At 36.5% G+C, this 22,827-nt stretch overlaps 3 protein-coding genes across 4 annotated transcripts; 2 read left to right on the top strand and 1 right to left on the bottom strand.

Annotated features, from left to right (window-relative positions):
* Positions 1-795: 795 nt before the first annotated feature.
* Positions 796-9,112, bottom strand: LOC311091150 (calcium-activated chloride channel regulator 1-like). The gene is made up of 14 exons (XM_084126943.1): positions 8,935-9,112; positions 8,554-8,691; positions 8,317-8,458; positions 7,989-8,094; positions 7,735-7,903; positions 4,824-5,054; positions 4,493-4,714; positions 4,220-4,400; positions 4,012-4,118; positions 3,707-3,922; positions 3,232-3,496; positions 2,997-3,161; positions 1,358-1,582; positions 796-1,215 (listed from the first exon to the last, which is right to left on the bottom strand). Exons 1-14 carry the CDS (start codon positions 9,085-9,087, stop codon positions 830-832), a joined length of 2,706 nt encoding a protein of 901 aa, XP_083983069.1. The 5' UTR covers positions 9,088-9,112; the 3' UTR covers positions 796-829.
* A 2,106-nt stretch (positions 9,113-11,218) lies between these two features.
* Positions 11,219-16,839, top strand: LOC311090242 (uncharacterized protein). The gene is made up of 4 exons (XM_084125432.1): positions 11,219-11,438; positions 12,713-13,163; positions 14,796-15,074; positions 15,813-16,839. The coding sequence occupies exons 2-4, from the start codon at positions 12,752-12,754 to the stop codon at positions 16,280-16,282; spliced, it is 1,161 nt and encodes a 386-aa protein (XP_083981558.1). The 5' UTR covers positions 11,219-11,438; positions 12,713-12,751; the 3' UTR covers positions 16,283-16,839.
* A 684-nt stretch (positions 16,840-17,523) lies between these two features.
* trappc6bl (trafficking protein particle complex subunit 6B, like) lies at positions 17,524-22,256 on the top strand. Of its 2 annotated transcripts, none has more exons than XM_084125305.1 (7): positions 17,524-17,630; positions 18,179-18,270; positions 18,403-18,470; positions 18,791-18,908; positions 20,725-20,808; positions 20,933-21,026; positions 21,262-22,256. In XM_084125305.1, exons 1-7 carry the CDS (start codon positions 17,627-17,629, stop codon positions 21,291-21,293), a joined length of 492 nt encoding a protein of 163 aa, XP_083981431.1. In that variant the 5' UTR covers positions 17,524-17,626; the 3' UTR covers positions 21,294-22,256. The 2 variants fall into 2 exon arrangements, with proteins under 2 accessions (XP_083981431.1, XP_083981432.1); XM_084125306.1 differs by having other exon boundaries at positions 17,527-17,630; positions 18,134-18,270.
* Positions 22,257-22,827: the final 571 nt, after the last annotated feature.

Raw genomic sequence — 22,827 nt, 5'->3', positions numbered from 1 at the left:
GGTTCATTCTCGTGTTATACAGCACATTTGAACTTCCACAGGAACCAATGAGGTTTGTTTGAATCGAAGAATAATACATTAAGTTGAAAAGTCTGCGTGTGTTGGTGGATGATAGTCTACCTTTAATGAATGATCCAGGTTGTATAATGTTATAGTCCAGTTTCGTAACGGGAGAAAATGTGAAATGGGGAAAAAAGTGAGTGAAAAGAGAGAGAAAATGATATCTGAAAACTTGATCTTGGAGCTGTTTACAGTGTTGCAGTCTATCAGCCGGGAGCCACCATATTGGATCACGCACAGAGTCTGTTTTCAAAAGGAGGGGCTTCATAGAGATAGGAACTAAACTGAGTGTTACTGACAGTCTGGGAAGAGAGGTGCTGCAAAAATGTCAAATAATGTGGAAAAATAAAGTGTTTTTTGAGAATTTAAGCATGACAACCTAGTCTAGTATAGCCCACTTTGAAGAATAGCATAATAGGTCACCATTTAAAATTCAAAGAATGAATCAACTAAAAATGTGTTTTAAATCATCATGACAAGTTTAATACAAGCCTTTTATTGTACAGAAATGTTTTTGTTCATTTGTATTTAAAGGTGCTCACATTTCAGAGGAAAATAAATATATTGAGAATCAACTATAAATGGGAATTCTAAATGAGAGCAATACATGTATGCAAAAATATTCATAAAGTTAGAAAGTCTGTTTGATAGAGATGATTATTGTAAGAAATATTAGATATATATTAATATAAGTAGTTGGATGCATGGTTATGTTCAATTTAGGATTGATTTGATTGTGTGCATCAGATTGTTAATTCCAGATAATGCTTTAACCAAGGCGTTTTCTGCGTCTCACTGCCCATGTGGTTACAGCAACAACAAAACATATGACCATAGTTACCACACACAAAGAAATGACAAGAACTGTCAAATTCATGCCTGGGTTTGATATTCCTTGGGGTTTTGGATCAGGGAGGATCTTTGAAGCTTGAGCAATGTTGGAGATTTCAGATTTCGCTTTTTCTTCGTCCACAGACTGAACTGCAAAGAACATTGTGGTGCCATTGTGGATTGTGAAACTGAAATTGAATGAATGCTGTTCAACTGATCCAGCCTCATGCGGTGAGACGGCAGTTGTGTTGACTGCATGACCATTGCTGAAGCTTTCTCGAAGCATTTGAAGGTCATAGCTCCACCTGATCTCATAGGATTTCGCTTAAAGGAAAATAAACATGCCATGAAGACAATAAAATTTACATTATTTCATGATCAAAATTTGAAACTACTATTTTATGTTGTCAGTGAAGAAATTAAAAACCTTGTATTTAAATTCTGGTATAGTAATTGTGTGCTTTACCTGTCCCTTGGTCGAGGTCCTCACCAGGAGCCGTCCAGCTGAGAAGCACAGAGTCCTCCTGGATCTCAGCACTCAGATCTGTGATTTTGTTAGGTGGAAAGTTTGGTGGGGTTGAGCCTGTAAGCGCCACCTCAAAACTCTCTCCGGTGGCTGTTCTGGTAAAGCTTCCGACCTCAAGTGGTTCCTCAGAAACTGGAGGCTCAGGAGGGTTCAGCTCTACCACACCTGAAATTAGAGGAACCACCTGAATCTGCTTGATTCTGAAGTTTTTCTTCAAGCAGCTGTGTAGCTAACTATATTGACATTTATATTCTTAGTTCCAATTTGTGCATGGATTCATTGACACTTTCTGCAGGTTACATAGATACAAGTATTTTTTACAAGTGAGTAATTGAATCATCATCTTGATGATCATCAAATTATTCGTTCCAAACAATCATTCACTCAGGAACTAAACTCTGAGTCAAGCTACATAATCAGGGTCCCTACACAGTGTTCACTTATCTCTATTCACTGAGCACAAGATACCTGTTGAAGATCACTTCACTTGACTAAATGCAACGTCATGAAACAGTTTGAGGTATGATGGCCAAGTAATACGTATAAGTATATGGTAATATAAATTTCCATACGTTTGTGTAATATAGCCTACATGTGTATATAATACATCCATATGTATTTGTAAAAATGTGTTATTAATTTAATGAATATAAATTGTCATATTTGACTGTGAAAAATATCTGTTGCGATGTTTAATATGAAAATAATGTAAGTTGGTTTTATGGATATGTCTTATCTTATTTGATAGTAATCATGGAAGTTGCATTGTGATTTTTGTGCTTTGCACACTTTATACCCGGGAACAGCTGCATGTGTACAAAACACACATTGGATTAATTAAACACAATAATAAGATCCTCAACTTCTTTTTCCCACGGTTTCACAGACAAGGCTTAAGTAAGTCCCAGAATAAAATAAATATTTGAGTTGTTTAAACTGAAAGCAACTTTAACTGGCATATCTTAAAATATGTCAGTGCCATTGCTTTGTCTCAACATGCTCACTCACCAGTAATGTTTTTTTTCTTCTTTTTCTAAGGCATGTTTATAAAAGCTACTTAAATGCCCTAATTGAACTAAAGCCTAATCCTGGCTTTATCTAAACCCTGTCTGTGAAACCAGGTCTTTATTTTATATTTTATACAAACTTTAAAGTGCTGGAGAGATGCGCAATAACTGGTGGGCACATTTTGTTTTCCACTTCCTGTAAAGTATTGTATTGGTGTAACCCTTATAATCCGTAGATGCCATTTGCAGTGCCCTTCGAACTGATCATGGAGCATCCCTTTGGAACGGAGTCTCACTTAAGATGGTGGATTAACCTGTGAAATCCACTTCGCAGGGCACTTTCGGTCGATTAGAATTCAGACGTGAAACAAGTGACTTTACAAACATTTCTGCTTTAGCTTCATTTGGAACTATTGTTGCTGGCAAAAATAAAATTTAAAAATTTGTATTGAACTGCTGTATAACAATAATATCTCACTCGCGATTGTGCTGTTGGTCTGACTGTAAGTTTTCTTTTCAGATGTGATCCAAGTTTAAATGTATTTTCAAAACAACCTTTAAAAAGTGTTTACCGTTTACCACATATCCAGGTACGTATGGGGCACCACCCCTTTTTTGGAAAGTAAATCTGGCTTGTCCATCTTGATTCTTCACTCTCACTTTCAAGCTGCTTCTCCCATTTTTCATCTGTGTGAAATATCTGGAATAGACGCCATCATCTTTGAAAGCATCAGCTCCTGAAAAAGATGGATCTCTGAGTATTTTAAGTTGAGTCCACACTTGGAACAAAAATGATGGGTAATTTACCTGCTCCATTGTCCAGGAGTTGTAATTCTTGTGCAGACCCAGATTCAGACTCCAGCGTAGCCCACACTTCAGCCTTTATTACAGGCTTGTAATTCTGACTGACCTCAGCAAACACTATCATGGGTTTAGTGCCGTCACTGAACTGCTGGTTCATGTGGGCTTTGACTACGATAGGGGGAACATCAGCACGCGCTGCTTGACTCGTTACTGTTATAGTCAGAGACTGAAGTGTTGGACTTTGGATGCTGTACTTCCAGTCCCCAGTCTACCAAACACATGGATAGTAAAAGCAGTACTGTAAGTGTTTTAGCTGAATCATCTTAGTCTGAAGTTGTTGATGAACATATTTTGATCATGTTTATCTAAAACTCTTGGCCCAGATGTCTTTTATTGTATTATAATAGTTCATGTTTAGCCTACATGTTTATGGTCTGAACTATAAACTTAAATAACTGATTCATAAAAGTTGTCATACCTCTGCAGTTCCTGGAAGTTTTAAGGTGAATGTTTTGAGAGATACTTCATGACTCATGTGTGTCTCACTGTAGATTGAGCCACTTGGTGACTGTATGGAAATGATAGGAACACTTTTTTCATAGATTACTACATAGCTGGTTTTGTTACCAACAGTTTGATCCACTGTTACTGTCCCATTGAACCAGTCTGATGTTGTTTTTCCAACACTCTCTAGCTAAAAAATGATACATTAAAATACTCAGTACTGATGACACTCTCAAAGTAATAATTGTATCATGGGCAATGAGCGATCACTTGCCAAACCTGAACTGGTTCTTTTGTGTAATCTCCAGTTGATAATGTAAGGGAAGCAAATGCATCCATTAACTGGTTGGAGGTGATGTCATCAGTGGATATGATAAATTTACCCCCTATTTTCACCATGGAAAAATTTTGCGTTACATGTACATACAAAACTCGTACTAATATAGTTTGATTTACTCAGATATAGATTACATATTTTTTTACTTACCAGTGCGTTCTGCCATTTCCCTCAGTGCATTAGCTGCTTTGTCACCAAAAGCTAGTGTGTGTATAATGGCACCACTGTTTATTGCCATCTTACTACAACTATCAATGTTGTCTGTTGCCTCGCCATCTGTCAGAAATATGATTTCATCTCCTAATACATCCCCATTGTCTGTTGCAAGTACCTGATGGTTAGAAAATAGAGAGCGTTTGCCTAGAATAAACTATATATACACTTTACATATTGCAAACATAAAATTAACAATTAATATGGCACCTGTAAGCCTAGATCGAGGCCTTTACAAACATACGTCCATCCATCTGCTGTTTTTGGCAACAGTTTGATGAGATTCTCTCGTGTGGAGTCGTCAATAGTAGTCAAGGGGCTCAGAGTATTAGCATTAGTACTAAAGGTCACAATTCCAACACTGGCTTGATCCCCAATGATATTCCGCAGTAAATGTGTGGCAGCCTGCTGTAGTCGAAGGATTCTGGAGTCCTAGAAAATGTAACTCATTTCATTGGTATGGTATTCAGTGTGTAAAGGATAAAATTATGCAGGCACTCATTTCAAATGAAGTTAAGGTTTTTTAATGTTTGCATACTGTGTTCATGCTTGATGAGACATCAAGAATGAGACAAACAACCCGTTGCAATCGTTGCACAACTTTGAAAGATGGCTCTGGTGGCGAGGACTGCATTGGTTCTAGAGAACGAAGAGCGTCTTTATCCACAGAATCCTCAAATATTACAGTCCATGTCGGTTTGTTGCCACATTTTTTATTTTGCAGGTTAAGGGCTTCATAATTGTGATCGTTTGCTTGACAAAATGCGATCACCTAAAAAACAAAATTTGTCACAAAAAAAAAAGTCACCAAACATTCAGCATATCAGTATAAGATGTCTCGTTTTAGCCAGAGACTAAAAAATAAAATAAAAACTTGATTCTTGATGAGCCCCTAAAGGGACCTTTGCAAAAATAAAAATATACAAACTTTCGTGTGATCACAAGAAACTTTCACATGCACACAGGAATTATTATTTTGTATTTTTTTTTGCTTGCTCAGGCATTACAATTACAAGTTAAATTCATTAAGTGATTCGTGGACATAAGGCCTTAAAATATGACACACTGTCCCAACGAAAGACACATTTTGAGCACTTTTTACTGTTTCAGCCTTTTTATATGGACCCTTGAACTTGACAAATACATACCTGTCAAGTATCCCGTTTTGGCCGGGAAAGTCCCGTATTTTACCCTTCTTTCCCGCCGTCCTCCCGTATTAGTATTTTCCCGTAAATCTCCCAGTTTTTAACCTGCGTTATTAAAAAATAATAATAGGCTACCCCATAAAAACATTCCTAATCTGAGTCTGGGGGGGCAGAGGGCGCAGAGATATCACGCCCAAGTAGCAGTGCTTCGCCTGTGCTTCCCCCTAATATAGTCCTTAATATATAAGTCAATATCTGCCTAGGAAATCGCCTAGTGTTAATCTGCATCGCTATTTGTACTCGTTGTGAATACGGAGGCCACAAGAAGTAATTAGGTGGGTTTTTTTTATTTTTTATATCACTTTTACTCAGGACATGCTAGCTGGCAACAAAGGATTCATTATGCTAAGCTAAGCTAGCGGTGACCCTGTCAAACTAAAACAATGCATGCACTGAGACAAAAATGCATTTGCCCACCTATCTAAATGTAGGAAAGAAGGTGAATAAGCCCTATTTCAAAAAACGGTGGAGTGTTCCTTTAACGAACGTAAAATACTGTACGACTGTTTTTCAAACTCAGCCTGGTCTGTATGATACTTTGTAGTTCAATTTCCTTCATTTAATTTCTTGTGTAGCTAAAAACATTTTTTTTTTTTCTTCATATCCAACTTTCCTGTGCAGAAATCCTGAACGAAGGTCGAAAAGGCTGAGATGAAGGAAACCAAACGTCTACACACTCCTCCAAGACTGCTGAAGTTCCTGTATGAACCACTGAAAACCCATGTAAAGTTTAAGCTTTTGTCAAATCTCTTAATGGACCTTTAACTGAACATACAGAGAAGGAAAGTTTTTCACGCAAGTTGTTCACTCCAAAATGAAAATAATGTCATTAATTACTCACCCTCCTGATGTTCCAAACCTGCAAGACTAAAGAACTAAAGTTCTTCTAGATTAATGAACTAAAGTTCATCTTCAGAACAAAAATGAAGATCTTTTTAATGAAATCTTAGAGCTTTCTCTTCCTCTGTTGACAGCTTACGTAACTACCACTTTCAAGCTCCAGAAAGGTAGAAATTACTTCATAAATTTGAGGTTAAACCACTGGAGTCACATGGATTACATTTATGTCTGTATACCTTTCTGAACCTTGAAATTGGTAGTTGCGTAAGATGTCAATGGAGGGACAGAAATCTCTCAGATTTCCTCAAAAAGATCTTAATTTTTTTTCTGAAGACGAATGGAAGTCTTGTGTGGTGTGGAACAACATGAGCGTGAGTAATTAATGACAATTAAAAATTTTGGGTGAACTAACCCTTTAAGGAATATTGTGTTCTCTTACAGAAAAATGGCATCAACACTAACATTTCACTCTACTATTGACTGTCTAAAACTATTTTTAATGATAAAAGCAGCAGACCTGTATTCGTATTCCATTTGTTTTTGTTTCTTTCTGTATTGTATTTGTATTGTATTGCGTTTGAAAATGTTTTGAATCTTGACTTTCACAGTTTATGAAGTTTTTTTTTTTCAAAGAATTTTGTGAGCTATTTGGTGCAACACCAATATTGTGCAAGTACCTTCTCATGTTTTCTTTTTTTAATTCTGTCTCTTGTTTGTTTAATGTCTAAAAACTTATTCCACAATACAAGCACTTTTTAATGGTGCTTTGTACGTTGTTTATATATATATATATATATATATCTTTACCCATTGAATGTATTTAAGAATGTTTACAAGAAAATTTGTACAAAAATAAACCATGTTCAATTTGTATATATCGTTCTTGAATTATTTGCCACCAAAATATATGCTATAAAATTTCTATAAATATAGAAATTTCTGTATAAGGATTATCCGTTAATAGTACAGAAAATGTACTGTTAATATACAGAATTTTCCGTTTTAGAGGTGAAGGAACGGTCTGTAATTTAACAGAAAATGTCCTGGTAATTTTCTGCCAGTACATTATCCGTTTTTTTACGGAATTATTTTTTACAGTGTATCTTTGTGTCCTCAGGCCACTGAATTTCAACTTTATATCTCATCTCAACTTTATATGTCTGACAAACTAAAAATTAATATTAGCTTCTTGTAAAACTTTATATTTTTCAAATGTAACTTGTCAAGCAGATGTTGCTAATTGAAATGTAGATGTAGATAATAATTGTGGGATGTAACATCCAAATGACTTGGCAAACAGAAGAAAACGGTCAAAGGCCCCAGGACAGAACTCATGTACTGTATGCTGTAAGTTGAATTAGTTATTAAAATAATTAGTATGTGGAAACATGCAAAATCTGTACTTACAGAATCCAGGCTTGGTAGGTACATTATGGAGCTGTCTGTGTTTTGATATTTGTTTGGAAAAAACGTGCACTCATCGGTAGGTAGGGAAGTTTGTGGATCAATGCGACACGCTTGAAGAGATCCATCAGCAGTACGTTCATAATACTGTCCTTCAATGTTTTTGCTACACCTAAAAATAAGCAAGAAATCAATAGTGATTGTAATTTCCAAGGACATTTAAAAAATATTCCTTCTTTTAATTAACAGTTTATGACCTTGTAGCTTCAATACGGCCATTAGAGTGGTAGAATGGCTTTGTTTTACTGTATTCATCAAACACGCCCCATCTCAGATGAGCCCATTCATGCACAAAGACCCTTCCTACAAACAAACAAATAAACTGCTAGTAAAACAAACAGACTACCATATTAATATTGTCACGGTTAGTTGAGGAAATGACGAAAACATAGGAAACAACAGGAAACTGCTCAAAGTCCAACTTAAACTAAATTCAAACATAGACCAAACGTAACAAATATGACTCTTAGATGTCTTATTTAATTATAAACGTATAAATGTAGAAGGAGGATAGACAATGTTCACCTCTTGATCCGTAAACCTGAACGACAGTGTCGTTTAGCAGGAAGTTTGGAGTGAAAAGAATGTACTCTCCCTCTATTCCACATTCACCATACTGATGAGTATTTGGCTCAGTTGAATCAGCGTTATCGATTTTTATTTTGGCCTGTGTTTGACATAGAGATTGGGTCAGCAATATCATGTGAATGAAATGAATGAAAATTAATATTTTGCAAGATATAATGCCATAATTCTCTGTACCTTTTCAAAGGACTCTGTTCTTGCTCTGGTAAACTCCTTACTCTTCCAGTGAGATGGAACCAGTATTGTAGCATCTTTAAAATAGACCTTTTTATCCAATGCTTGATGAAGATGAAGCGACCCTTCAGTGACCATGTCCTGTCAGAAGGAAAGTGAAAAGATAAAATGAGAAAAAAACTCTGCTCAGTGTATTTATACAAAAGCAATTATTATTTCATTTGTGCATTCACAAATACTGTCAACAAATTGTGATTATATACTGTATATTTCTAAGATTAAAAAAATTCAAACACAAAATCTTCTATAACATCTTTCACAAAATCCTTTAAAACAATTAATGCACATAAAGTTTGTTAAATAGACAAAAATAATCACATTCACCTTGATTTTATCAATGAGCGTGTTATCCTGTGGTATTTTTGAACTGATCGCAATGGTAATGTCAACATAACCACCATCTACATCTAGTTTGATTCCAGTGGAGGTGGACGACAGCAACGTCCATAATAAGACAAACACTCTTCTTGAGTCCATAGCTGTAGAGTTTAGATGAACAGCAACTCCTGAAACCCCGTTTTGAACAATGTCAAATCAAAGATTAACTTGAAGGGCCTGATCACATGAAGGGCCTGATTACAGATGGAATGTCATTTACTGGAATGGACTGAATGATAAAGGGACTGGGTCATATCAATAAAGAACACATTTATTACATGCCATGGGGCAGCACGTTATCCACTATCAGATATCAGTAGCTGTTTATTTAACTTTACATGACTGTTATTGAACAGGAAAGCACCTACAGTGCTACTTTCACACAGACAACAAAAGAAGACAAAAAAACAGTAATATTGTTAAATATTATTGTAATTTAAAATAGCTGTTTTCTATTTGAATATAATTTAAAATGTAATTAATTCCTGTGATTGTAAAGCTGATTTAAAAAATAAATAAATAAATAAATAGCAGCACATGAATCTATCAATTTGTCGCTTAACTTAATAATTTAAGAATAATTTCTGTGCACGAAAATCTAATGCCACATCCACAACAACACGTTTTAATTAAATTTTTTTAATTTCATATGAAAACATTTTTTTTCTAAAGTGTCTTCATGTTATATTTACAACTGTAGTGTGATGAGGGGCGTGAACGCAGCGAAAACTTTACAGTGGATGGGAAACTGTGTTGTATTGCTCCAGCATCACATTATGTAAACTATATTTATGACAAAAAACTGCAGAGATGTAGGTGCCATGATAATCTATCAATAAAAGTACACACCTTGTCATCTGCTGCCGCTGCAGACTGAAGAACATGCTAACACACTGACTAAAAGACAGGGAGGAGCCGCCGAATAAAGGGGACTGAGGTGATCACAAATCTGTGAACAGATTATGGAGCTAATCACAATTTTTTAGGTGGATTGAAGAAGGCCTCCTAAAAAGGGACTATACGCCCCATACATACTCAGTGCTTAAAGGGTTAGTTCACCCAAAAATGAAAATTCTGTCATTAATTGTAGTTCCACGACATACCCTCATTCATTCTCATGTTATGCAGCACATTTGAGATTCCCTAAGAACCAATGAGGTTCATTCTCTTGTTACGCAGCACGTTTGAGCTTCAGCAAGAACCAATGAGGTTGTTCTCGCGCTTCAAGCTGGTTCAGTTGAGCTTCTGTTTATGTTTCGCTGATCAGTGTATATGTGAATAAAAGCCTAAATTCAATCTGTTCATGAAGTGATCATGTATCTTTAGAAAATTTGGTCTAAACTGCTCAATTAATATGGATTAGTTTTATGATCTTTTTCTGAACTTTTTGAAGCTTCAAAGTGGTAGTTGTGTAGACTGTCAATGGAGGGAAAGAAAGCTCTTAGATAAAAAATATCTTCATTTATGTTTTGAAGATGAACAAAAGTCTTACAGGTTTGGAACAGCATGGGTGAGTAAATGATGATGACAGAATTTTCATTTAAAAAATCTTGCCTTTTTTGACATTTTTTATGTTGAAACTCTATGAGAATATCAATACTACTCCGATACACAAGGTGGCAGTAACGAGGTCACAATGTAATATTCTTCAACCACAAGCGGGAGCAGCAGAAATCGCACTGCAAAGCAAAGCTAAAGGTTACTGTCTTCTATCAAAGTAGGATACTTCCAACAGGGGGCGCTTGATGGCCCAGAAAGCAGAATAGATCATTGTGCCCCATCCAGATCTCAGGGTTTGTTATATCTTATGGTGGACATTTGTACACCTAAATGTATAATCATGAAATTATATTCAGTCCACAGATTCCTATATGACAGACAAAACAAAAATCCACCATAAAAATCTGTACTCGAGTATTTACAAAACTCATTATCAAATATTCACAAACGACTGTCATTGGTCCATCCTAATCAGCGCTGTGAAAAGTAACAATTATCACATGACAACACCGGCTGGATGACCAACACAAGTAACGTTCTGGACAATAATTAACATTAGAAAGATGACAATTGTTATTTTTAAATGGCGTTCAATTCAAAATACACAATGAAGAGTCATAATAATTGTACAACTATCGTATCTGATTAATTGGAAACATCATTCGGACCGCTAATGTCTGCCTCTGTCAGATTTCATGTTTCATGCTAATGGTCATTCTACCCGCTGGTTCTATTTCTATGAGAAACCAAGAGGGAAAAGGCACAGTGTGAAGTAAACAGATGTTCTCAGTGTCTTGATACCATTCAAAATATTTCACAATCAACAACCGTCTAAATGTTTTTACGCAGCCTGTCATTTCGCCAATTTACCGCGTTTCGGTCGATGCGGAGGCGTTTTCGATGAATCCCTTCTGCATTACAGTATGTGCAGGAGGCCTACAACTTAACAGGTCTGTGTAGACTGGGAATGCTTATTGCTGTTGAGGTTTATACTGAATTTCATTTGTTTTAATAATGACTAGACCTAATTATGTATAACGTTCAATAATGACTTGCATTGAGGTCCAAATATCTGAGACCACTAGTCAAAATGAATAATTGTTTTTTCCCCTTTACAAAATGTTATGATTGACACAAGTTTTTAATAGAAAAAAATCTATATTTAAACAAATTTAATAATATTTTATGAATATGGACAATGCTTGTTTGTTTATGGAACACACTAGTTTATTATAATTGACTTATTTGTGCACGTCATTATTTCTTTATTATTATCATTATTTTTAAATTCATGTGCCCTCATAATCTATGAGGTATGCACCGGCATGGGGGCGGGGCAATTATAATCCCTCCTCTCCAGCATCCTGTCACTCACATGAGATTGTAGCAATTTTCAAATGACAATCAAATAAATTTTCAATGGATAAAATTAAGTTCCGCTCTACATTTTTATCTCTCTTTTGAGAAGTCGTTTCACTCAGATATACATCACAATAGACCAAAAAATGTGATTGCAATTTCTGTTTCATGCCGATTTGAGTATTTGGTACGCTCCCCTTTTACGAAAGGTTTACATGGTCAGTGTCAAAAAATGTAACTACTAATGGGCCATTCTCACATTAAAACAGTAAAAGGAAGAAAAACGCAAGGTTTCTAGACACGTTTTTTTATTTTTAAATTGAGCTTTTTAAAAAAAAAAATTATTTAAAGTGCCACGTTTTTGGAACACCATACGCAAAATGGCAAACACAATGATAAATGAAACATTTACATAGAAAAAAAAAGCAGTTCAGTGCATTATGTGTGAACTTCCCCTTATACTAAAATATTTCTTATTAATTTTACGTCATAATGTTTCCTTGTTTTATATTTTGAAATTATATTTCGCCCTCGCGCCAGCAAACACATCATCAGAGAAGAGAAGAGATGAGATGTTGTTGCATGAGGGAGTCTTTCATCTTTTTTGATTAAAGATTATGAGGGCACATGAATTTTGAAAAAAAAAAATGATGTCAAAGGAATAAATTCATTTATAAAAAAAAATACTACAATATTTCATAAATAACAAGAATTGTCCATTTTGATTTCATGGTGATGCATTTTAAATTTATGATACATTTGATATGTATATGATAAATTTATGATACACTTTTTAAATACATTTTACTCTCTAATGAGAGTTAGATCATCTGAACAAGTTTTTTAATCTGCCCTCTTTCTGAAGTGGGTTGCATGTTTAGGGGCCTCAAACAGGAAGGACACCATGAACCTGAATGAGAAGAAGCCCAACAAGTGGTGGACAGAACCGGACACGTTTGCCATGCTGGCCCTCATAGAGCAGATGGGTCTGGTCCACGAGCTGGACAAGAAGCGCCAGCGCAACGAATCCCTCTTCCGACGCCTCCGTCTGAGTCTGGCGAAGCGGGGCATCCACTTCACCGTCACCCAGATCCGTAACCGCTGGAAGAGCCTTAAACATAAGTACCGTAAGATCAAACTGGCCAGCTACCGAAGTCCAGCTGCACGCCTCTCTGCCGTCGAGTCTTTCCGCTACTTTCATATGCTGGATCACATGTTGGTGCGCAGACCAAAGACGGGAAGCAGGGAGGACAACCTCACAGATGGTCACGACCTTCTCGGACGGTCACTCGCAGACCTGGATGACCACACAGACAGTACTGCTGCCCATTACCTTTTTGCATGACTTGCAGTTTATTTGTCTATATGCAAAGGAATAGTTCATCCAAAAATGAAAATTCTGTCCTTTAATCACCCTCATGTCATGTCACCCCTTGTGTTTTGTGGAACACTAATGTTAGAATGGGATGCTGAATGTTGATGCTGCTCTTCTCCTTACAGTGAATGTGAGGACGTAATTGGATGCTGTCAGGCTCAATGAAAACGCCACAAAAGTGGTCCTTATGATTAGTGCACTCTATTCCAAATCTTCTAAAGTCATGCCATTTTGTGTGAGGTGCAAGTTGTTATTCACTGATAATCCCATTCATGTTCACATATATTTAAATATGGTCCATCAAGACTTGTTGCACCAGGTTTGACATCATTGGTATCAAATTAGCATATTTCCCAGTTTACTTTCTTTGTAGTCGAAAGAGCCTGTATGTGGAACACAAAAAGAGTTTCACAGAAGAAATAAAGTCAACTGTGTTTTGGTGTATAAATGATGACAGAATATTCAGTTTTGGGTAAACTATTAAATTTTTACCTTAGAACATGTGGCCACCCAGTCATATTTTCTTACTTTATCCAGGTTTATGCATGGCGGCATGTCACACGTCCTCACAGCCTTAACATGCATCCTTTGACGTCATAAAAAAGATATGAGAACCGTTTTATGCTCCCAATTATTGACTCCCAATTAATTAATAATTAACTCCCAATAATTAACTCCCAAGTTGATGCTTAATCATTTCTAGTAATTTTGCACAATTATATGGTTAGTTACTTTTTATTATTTGTACTTCATGACCTGCCAATTGTGAATTATGGTCTTATACAATATATTAAAGGGAGAGTTCTCCCAAAAAAAGAAAATTCTGTTATCATTTATTCATCCTCATGTTATTCATCCTCATTACAAATCCACATGACTTTCTTTCTTATGCGGAACATAAAAGAAGATATCTTGAGAAATGTCTTTGTGTCCATATAATGGAAGTTGGCCAGAACTCTTTGGTTGACAATATTCTTCAGAATATCTTCTTTTGTGTTCTGCAGAGGAATGAAAGTCATACAGGTTTGGAACAACATGAGGGGGAGTAAATGATGACAGAATTTTCATTTTTGGGTGAACTATTCCTTTAATTTGATCAGGTTCTTGGTATTATTGCCTTGTTTTCAGGGCAATAATTAGACCAGCATTTCCCAACCCTGTTTCTGGAATAACACCAAGGGTACGTTTACATGTCAACGGTGTTCTAAAAATATATTTTTTTCCTTTGTGTTTTTCGCATACAGACAACAACGTTGTCAAATGAATCCACAAAAACAACTAAAAACACATCCAAGAGAGACATCCAAAATGTGCACTGTTGGGGAAACATTGAGTTAGACTTCCCGTTTGCACACAGACTTTGATACAGGTTTGATACTCCAACCAAAAATGACAATTTTGGCATTATTTACTTACTCACCTTCATGTTGTTCCAAACCTTTATTAATTTTTGGGCGGAGTATCGCTTTAAATGTCATCGGAGTCTCTCTAGAGTTGCTCCTTATAATTGTGTCCATTTTAATTGTGATCACTGTATGAGATGAGGATTGGTCCTGTTTGTCTCCTGTTTCAGGTCCTTGGCCTGAAGGCGTAATCCCTGAAGGCTTAATCCCGAACTGTGATCCTGAGAGCATGTCTAAACTTGAACCTGATGTTGACGAGAGCCTCCATCCAGATGACATGGCTGGTTCTGAGCCTCCAAGCTGGGCTGTAGGACCAGATGAAGTAATGACCCTGGGCTTGTCAGGAGAATACCTCTATGCGGTGAAGACCGAACCACCATCCCTGTGCACTCCCAACAGTACAGAAAGTACAAGAGACGCCGCCGACTGCGGCCACGATGATTTCCCAGGTGACATACTGGTTCATTTCTTTGTGGTACAACAAACTAAGGGTGTGTTCACACTTGTAGTTTGGTTCGTTTGGTCCTAACCAAAAAAAACCCATTTAGTCCTGGTTCGCTTAGCATTCGCATTGGCATTTTAACACTGAACCTAAAGGCATAGGGACATGTTCACAACCTGATTGGTCGACTTTTATTACGTATATTACGTGACGGAACTTACCGAACATCCAAAACAATGCTGTGTGCTGCGATATCTGCGCTCGTCTTATGTGCGTAGCCTGCATATAATGGTATTTTGACCAGCTGAGAACTCGCGAAGAGCATATCAAATGTGTAAAGGAGTCAAAACAGCGACAGGAATCCCTCCGTCACACACACAAACGAAGATCTGCTTCGAGGAGACGCGGTTCTGATGTCTGTACCGAACTATGGCTAGAAAAGACAGGTATGCTTGAGCATTCTGTCCTTCTTAGGGTCGCATCTTTTGACATCATGTCCCGTTTTTGGTTTGTTTATGTGCCTTTGGTCTGTGTTGCATTCATATTTCAGTTGAACCGCACCAGAGTTCGTTAGGAAGCAGACCGAGACCCATCTTTTTGGATGGCAGCGTTCACACTTATTCAAATGAACAGCACTAGCAGAGCAATCACACCAGGGTTTGTTTTAATCGAACCAAACATGCCAAGTGTGAACACACCCCTAATGACCTCATGAGTCACAATTTTTCTTGTTTCATCCGAGCAGGAACTTCTGAAGAGACCAGCAGCCTCATCCTCCAGCAGCTCACCATCCTGAACCACCGGCTTGGAGAACAGCTGGCCGAGCAGAGAGCCTTCCACTGCAGCATGCTGGGAATGATGGACCGCCAGATCCAGGTCCTGGAGCAGCTCTCCAATTTCACCAGGAACCACCAACCCAAGCTTGAATCCCCGGAGACGGACTCTTCAGTTAGTCCGAATGTGCATGAAGCTCAAACGCAGACTCTTGAGCCATGTCCCATGTTCCTCATGCCCAAAATCGAACCAACAGCTTCTCCTTGGAAGGTCTCTCTCGTGGAAGTCCACAAAAGGTCACCACCTCAATCGGGCAGTAACATTGAGACTTCTCAAACCATGAAGGGGTGCAAAGAAAGCACTTCTAGCCCACCTTCTTTAGAGATTTCATCCTCAACCAAGAACGCTGTTGTGCAGAATGGATTGTTTAAGCACGATTGAGTGATGTTCATGTAATTGGGACGTTATGCATTCGGTAGGAACACCACCACAAGTCTTTTGTCCTGTAGATGTTTCAGGATGTTGCTTGTCTGATGCAATATCTGAAACATCAACATGTGCATTTTCATTTTTTTTTTTTTTTCAGTTTCATAGGAAAGTATTATATTCAGTGCTCTGATGTTTTAATCAGTAACACTTTGGAGAAATAGAACAATAGACTTATTGCTATTATTTATTTACTTTGGTTTGTTTGCGAACTAACACTCAATGTGAATCTTAGATGGTAAGTAACTTTTGAAATTGCAGTTCGGACCAAGGTAGCTTTATGTCTAATCATCTTGCATTATCCTAGAAAAAAAAAGGTCATTGGTAAGTGTAAAGATGTGCAAAAGTATGAATTTCTTCCAATTATGTTTGGGACACACTTTAAGACTGATTTTAACAAAAGAGTGTATGCTATGTCTAATGTCAACTCATATGTGGTTTAGTATGAACTTATAAGTCTGTTAATTTCAATAACTGCTTGGCTCTTATTATAAAGTAATATTTCACTGAAATGTGTCATGATATTTTTCACATGCAAAATAAATCAGGGTTGGATTAGTTGTAATGGCACTGGCATTAGAAATGAAACATTAGAAACATTTCTAATGAAACATTAGAAATTAGAAACAAAGAAATCAGAACTTTCTCACTAGTGTACATCAGGGTACTGAGAAGTCAAATTTACGTTCAAGTATGGGTTTTGTGCCAGAAAAAACTATAATACTATAAAGACTATAATTGACAGATATTTTGGCATTAATTAGTAAAACAACCTAATGATACATTTGTTATATATTATTTATTAGTTATATAATAAACTAATAGATAATATGTAACAAATGTATCATCAGGTTGCTTTAAATGATATATTATAAGATCTATTTATTAAATAAATAGGTAAATGCTAATATATATATATATATATATATATATATATATATATATATATATATATATATATATATATATATATATATACGCTGTTCATTACGATGTCTTTATGTTTTTGAAAGAAGTCTCTTATGCTCACCAAGGCTGCATTTATTTAATGAAAAATACATTGAAACGTTAATATTGTGAGCTAGTATTAAATTGTAATATGATGGACTAGGTTAAATCATAGACAGTATGGGTTAAATGAGTGAGCGCGGATGTCGGATCGCTGTTCTCCATAACAGCAGGTGGCAGTATTGGTTGTCAGTATCAGCGATACTATACTGAAGAACTGAAGACGGATTTTGTGCATCTGGGGGTGTTTTTCATAAATGTATTTTTATTTGATTACTGAAGATACGTGCAATGAGTAAGTACTTTAAAACGTGTTTATGTTAATGCCATATCATATTTATCGTCAATAGGTTGAGCACGTTTACAGCTCTATTGTTGAGGTGCAGTAACATTAGCTGAGCAGCTGTCTTTACCTCAATCATACAGATTATGAGCATTTTATGCATTTTTAGGATTTTTAGCTTTATGTATAAAGCAGCCTTTTAGCAGTAAGCTTGCAGACATCGGTATTGATGACATACATAATTTAATTCACATAAACAACACATGCATTGAAGACAGCTTCTGTAAAGGTCTAATGTATAACGTTGTATACAAGTTTATAACTTACTAAAAATGTATATAACTAATATGTTAAATCTATTTTATAGTAGTTTTTTCTACTCACTATAGTACTGTTCTGTTACAGTAGATGTATTATTTGTGTATTTGATCTATTTATTTATTTATTTATTTAGTTTAATCTTATTTTTACTAATGGGTTTAATGGGTTAAACCCAGAAATGGCTGTTTTTCCAGTGTTTCCAGGTGTTTGAGGAACTTTCCATGGATGTTCTCTTTCAGATATGGCAGATGACGCTCTGTTTGAATTCCTCCACATGGAGATTGTTTCTCACGTGTACAAGGAGCATGCGACCCGGGAGGACATTGATAGGGTACCATCTTACATTGCAGTCTACAAAATGTCCAGACTGCACATATCATATTTTTTTCCTTTGCTTTAATGATGATTTGTTATAGAATTTTGTCTTTTGTATTTGTGTCATGCTCTGATTTGCTTTGTTAAGGAGAGAGTGACGTGTGTATCTACTCTAGAGGCAATGGGCTTCAGAGTTGGACAAGGACTGATTGAAAGGTACCGGTATTCTGATGTACAGAGTTGTGTATGTTATACACATAGTGGTAGCACTTTATTTTCTGTCCTGTTCCCCATGTACATATTATGTACTTATTATAGTGCAATAACTAGGTACTAACCCTGAACCAATCCATAAACCTAACCGTAACCCATGTTTACCCAGTACTTTCTTAGGTAAGTACACGTAAGTGCACATATTGTAAAATAAAGTGCAACCCACATTGTTTTTATATGCACTACTACATTGTATTATTATTATTATTATTTAATCCAGAGTTTATAAATCTAATGATGATTTTGCATATGTTTTTGAGAAGGTTTACAAAAGACTGCCCCAGTTTCAAAGATGACCTGGACGTTATGAAGTTCCTCTGTAAAGACTTCTGGAGCACCGTCTTCAAAAAACAAATCGACAACTTGAGGACTAACCATCAGGTCTGAAGGTTCAATTATGTATTTAAAGTGCCCCTATTATGATATTACCTTTCATGTAGTGTGTAATAAAGCTGTTTGTGAAGATAAAAGGTCTGCAAAGCTGCAAAGAGCATGATAAGGGGAGTCACTGTCTCTAAAAAGAAAGTATTGATTCTGAACTGCCTGAAACAAGTCGTCAGTAATTCCAGTCTTACTTCCTGCACAAACCTATGTAGTTTTGTAACAAATTTGCATAATGCCAGCCTATGGTCTTCATTGGCTGCCTGTAAACAATGCTACAGTACGTTGCTCCTCCCTCAAACACTGTAGTTCTAGCTGAGGCCTGAAAGGGTTTGGTTTGTGCCGTCAACATGTGGAGAAGATGCTGTTTTTTAATGCTGCCAAAGCAAATTCACTTTGCATGGACATCTAAAAGATGAGGATTCAGGCTCGAATTGATACAGTAACACCGACTTCATCATTACTGTTCGTATCACTGTATCAAGTGTTGAGGAAGAGCTGAAATTCAGATATGGTAATGGGCGTTTTGTTTCTGACACACGTTGTGAGTGATAGACCAATCACAACAGACTGAGCCATCTGACCAATCAGAGCAGAGTAGACCAATCACAACAGACTGAGCCATCTGACCAATCAGAGCAGAGTAGACCAATCACAAGAGACTGAGCCATCTGACCAATCAGAGCAGAGTAGACCAATCACAACAGACCGGGCCATCTGACCAATCGGAGCAGAGTAGACCAATCACAACAGACCGGGCCATCTGACCAATCGGAGCAGAGTAGACCAATCACAACAGACCGAGCCATCTGACCAATCGGAGTAGATTAGACCAATCACAACAGACCGAGCCATCTGACCAATCGGAGCAGAGTAGACCAATCACAACAGACTGAGCCATCTGACCAATCAGAGCAGAGTAGACCAATCACAACAGACTGAGCCATCTGACCAATCAGAGCAGAGTAGACCAATCACAACAGACTGAGCCATCTGACCAATCAGAGTAGAGTAGACCAATCACAACAGACCGGGCCATCTGACCAATCAGAGCAGAGTAGACCAATCACAACAGACCGGGCCATCTGACCAATCAGAGTAGATTAGACCAATCACAACAGACTGAGCCATCTGACCAATCAGAGCAGAGTAGACCAATCACAACAGACCGGGCCATCTGACCAATCGGAGCAGAGTAGACCAATCACAACAGACCGGGCCATCTGACCAATCGGAGCAGAGTAGACCAATCACAACAGACTGAGCCATCTGACCAATCAGAGCAGAGTAGACCAATCACAACAGACCGGGCCATCTGACCAATCGGAGCAGAGTAGACCAATCACAACAGACTGAGCCATCTGACCAATCAGAGTAGATTAGACCAATCACAACAGACTGAGCCATCTGACCAATCGGAGCAGAGTAGACCAATCACAACAGACTGAGCCATCTGACCAATCGGAGCAGAGTAGACCAATCACAACAGACTGAGCCATCTGACCAATCAGAGTAGATTAGACCAATCACAACAGACTGAGCCATCTGACCAATCGGAGCAGAGTAGACTCTCCAAAACACGGGGTTTAGAGAGAACTAATTCTTTATCAAGCCGTTTCACTGTGAGAAAAGAGGTGATGCTGCAATGTATATTATGAGAAAATCAAAGTGTTTTTTGACCTTGAAAGGTTGTTAACCTATTGTAGGAGACTCCAAAACAAAATTGGTAACATTTAACATAGCATAATAGGGGCATTTTAATACGTGGCAACACATGAAGCATTATTGTAATTTCTTTTCTCTGGCTTTGTTCTAGGGCACATATGTCTTGCAGGATAATAAATTTTCACTACTTACTCAGTTATCCAGTGGAAAGCAATACCTTGAGGAGGCCCCAAAAGTGAGAATGATATTTAGGCACATTCATACTATATCATTTTCTTCTGACATTTATTTTATTTTGTCTATAATTTTAAACCATAAGAAGTGAAATATAAATAGATCTATATACGTCCTCTCTGCAGTACTTGGCCTTTTCCTGTGGGATGATTCGGGGCGCTCTCTCTAACCTGGGCTTGGAGGGTGTAGTGACCGCAGAGGTCTCTGTAATGCCATCATGTAAGTCTATGCTAACCTTATAATCAACCTTATATATTCCTCACCATTTTAACTCTTAGTAACTAAATATATGAATGATTAAACAAACAGATAAATAATTATAATACATTTGGTTGTACTATTTGAATGGTTCTTTAATGACAAGTGTATCCACTGATAAAGTGTGACTTGACACTGTTATTGAGACTGCAACTGTCTTCACTGCCTTTGTAAATCATTTTTCTGTTCTTTATAGGTAAATTCCAAGTTGTAATTCAGAAACTCTAGGATGGACTAATGAGCCATGAACACGAATGTTTCTTCATTTAAAACTTTGTCAGTGTGAATTAGATGAACATAGATTCTACATGTTTACAACATTATTTTTGATATAAAGCAGTTTCAAGTTATATTTCAGTGAGACAGTTCCCACGCATTTCTATACATATTTTTTTCACTTTAAATACAGTCTTGACATGTTTGGAAATATTCTGAATACTTCAACACTTCTTAATGCAAACTAAATTACTGAAACAGATAATCATGGAAGCGTATTTTCATAAATGTGACATTTTGTAACTTCTGAATTATTACACATTATACTGTATATCAGATTCAGGTCACTTAACATATTTTGGCCATTTTACTTTGGTTTGATAAGACATTAAAAAACTTAGATGTAAAAATGATAGATGTATAGATGCTTTTCTACTGTTTTATTGTAAATGTAAATTATTTCTTCATACGGTGATCTAAATCTGTTATTTAGTAATGACACATCTGATTATTTATTTGAAGAAAAACTGCTCTTTTTAGTTTAGAAATATGTTTAATGTTTGGGAATGTAACAGTTATATCTTACTGGTGAAGTAAAAACAAAAAACAGATTTTTGATTTCACCAGAAGAGGGCAACCTTTGTCAGTCAGATGAATGTCATCTAGTGTGAAAGCTCAAAAATATTTCATCATAAAAGTTTCATTTGAATGATCTTGTCCAAGTTTCTTGCACTTAAGTTAATCTGAGAACTCTACAGCTGGTACTTCAGTTAACCCAAGTTTTGTGTTTAAAAGTCGGTACAGTTTTCTGTGTACCGTCCTTGTTTATTTACTGCACAATTCTGGATGAATTTATAAGCATTCAAATAAATGAAGGATAAAAAAAAGTGCTTTTTGAATGAATGACGGATTTTAATAAATGTCCAAAAAGAATGAATGCAATATAATAATAAACATACATCCATTTGTCTGACACCCTAATATCTGATATGTATTTTGTTTCTTAGCACTACCCAAAAGTTACTCAAAACATTTTTTTTTTTTTTCACTTTCAAAAGAGATTTATGCTTCAATCCACCAATGTGGCATTTAAATAATAGTAAAGAAAATGACTTAGAAATTTTCTTAGAAAATACTATCACAGAAACTGTAGAAAAAGTACTAGAACATATTAGACAACATTTCAGATGATCTTAGCACAGATTAAATAGATTTTTAAACTGTTTAAATATCTTGAACAATTGTTTTGATATATATTTGAGAGAAAAGGTTTCTATGGAAGTAGGAACTCAAATACTAAAGATGAATTCAGCATAGAAACAAAGAATCTATAGATGACAGGCATGTTGCAGAAGAATCATCGAAGAAAAACATGCAAGTCACAAGACTCTGTTACGTCAATGCATAACTATCCCGTATGTCAATATCTCAGAAACACAAAACACAACTAATGCTCTTTTTTCTGTTTATGAATGCCAGACTGTTATTTTACAGCTTGTTTGCATTTTTCCCTCTTTTCCTGTCAGTCCTAGTGTGTAAGGTCACG

This window comes from Abramis brama (assembly GCF_963993115.1).
Source record: "Abramis brama genome assembly, chromosome: 10".
Taxonomy (NCBI): Eukaryota; Metazoa; Chordata; class Actinopteri; order Cypriniformes; family Leuciscidae; genus Abramis; species Abramis brama.
The sequence above is the reverse complement of the archived record's forward strand: the minus strand, read 5'-3'. Positions and strand labels throughout refer to the sequence as shown.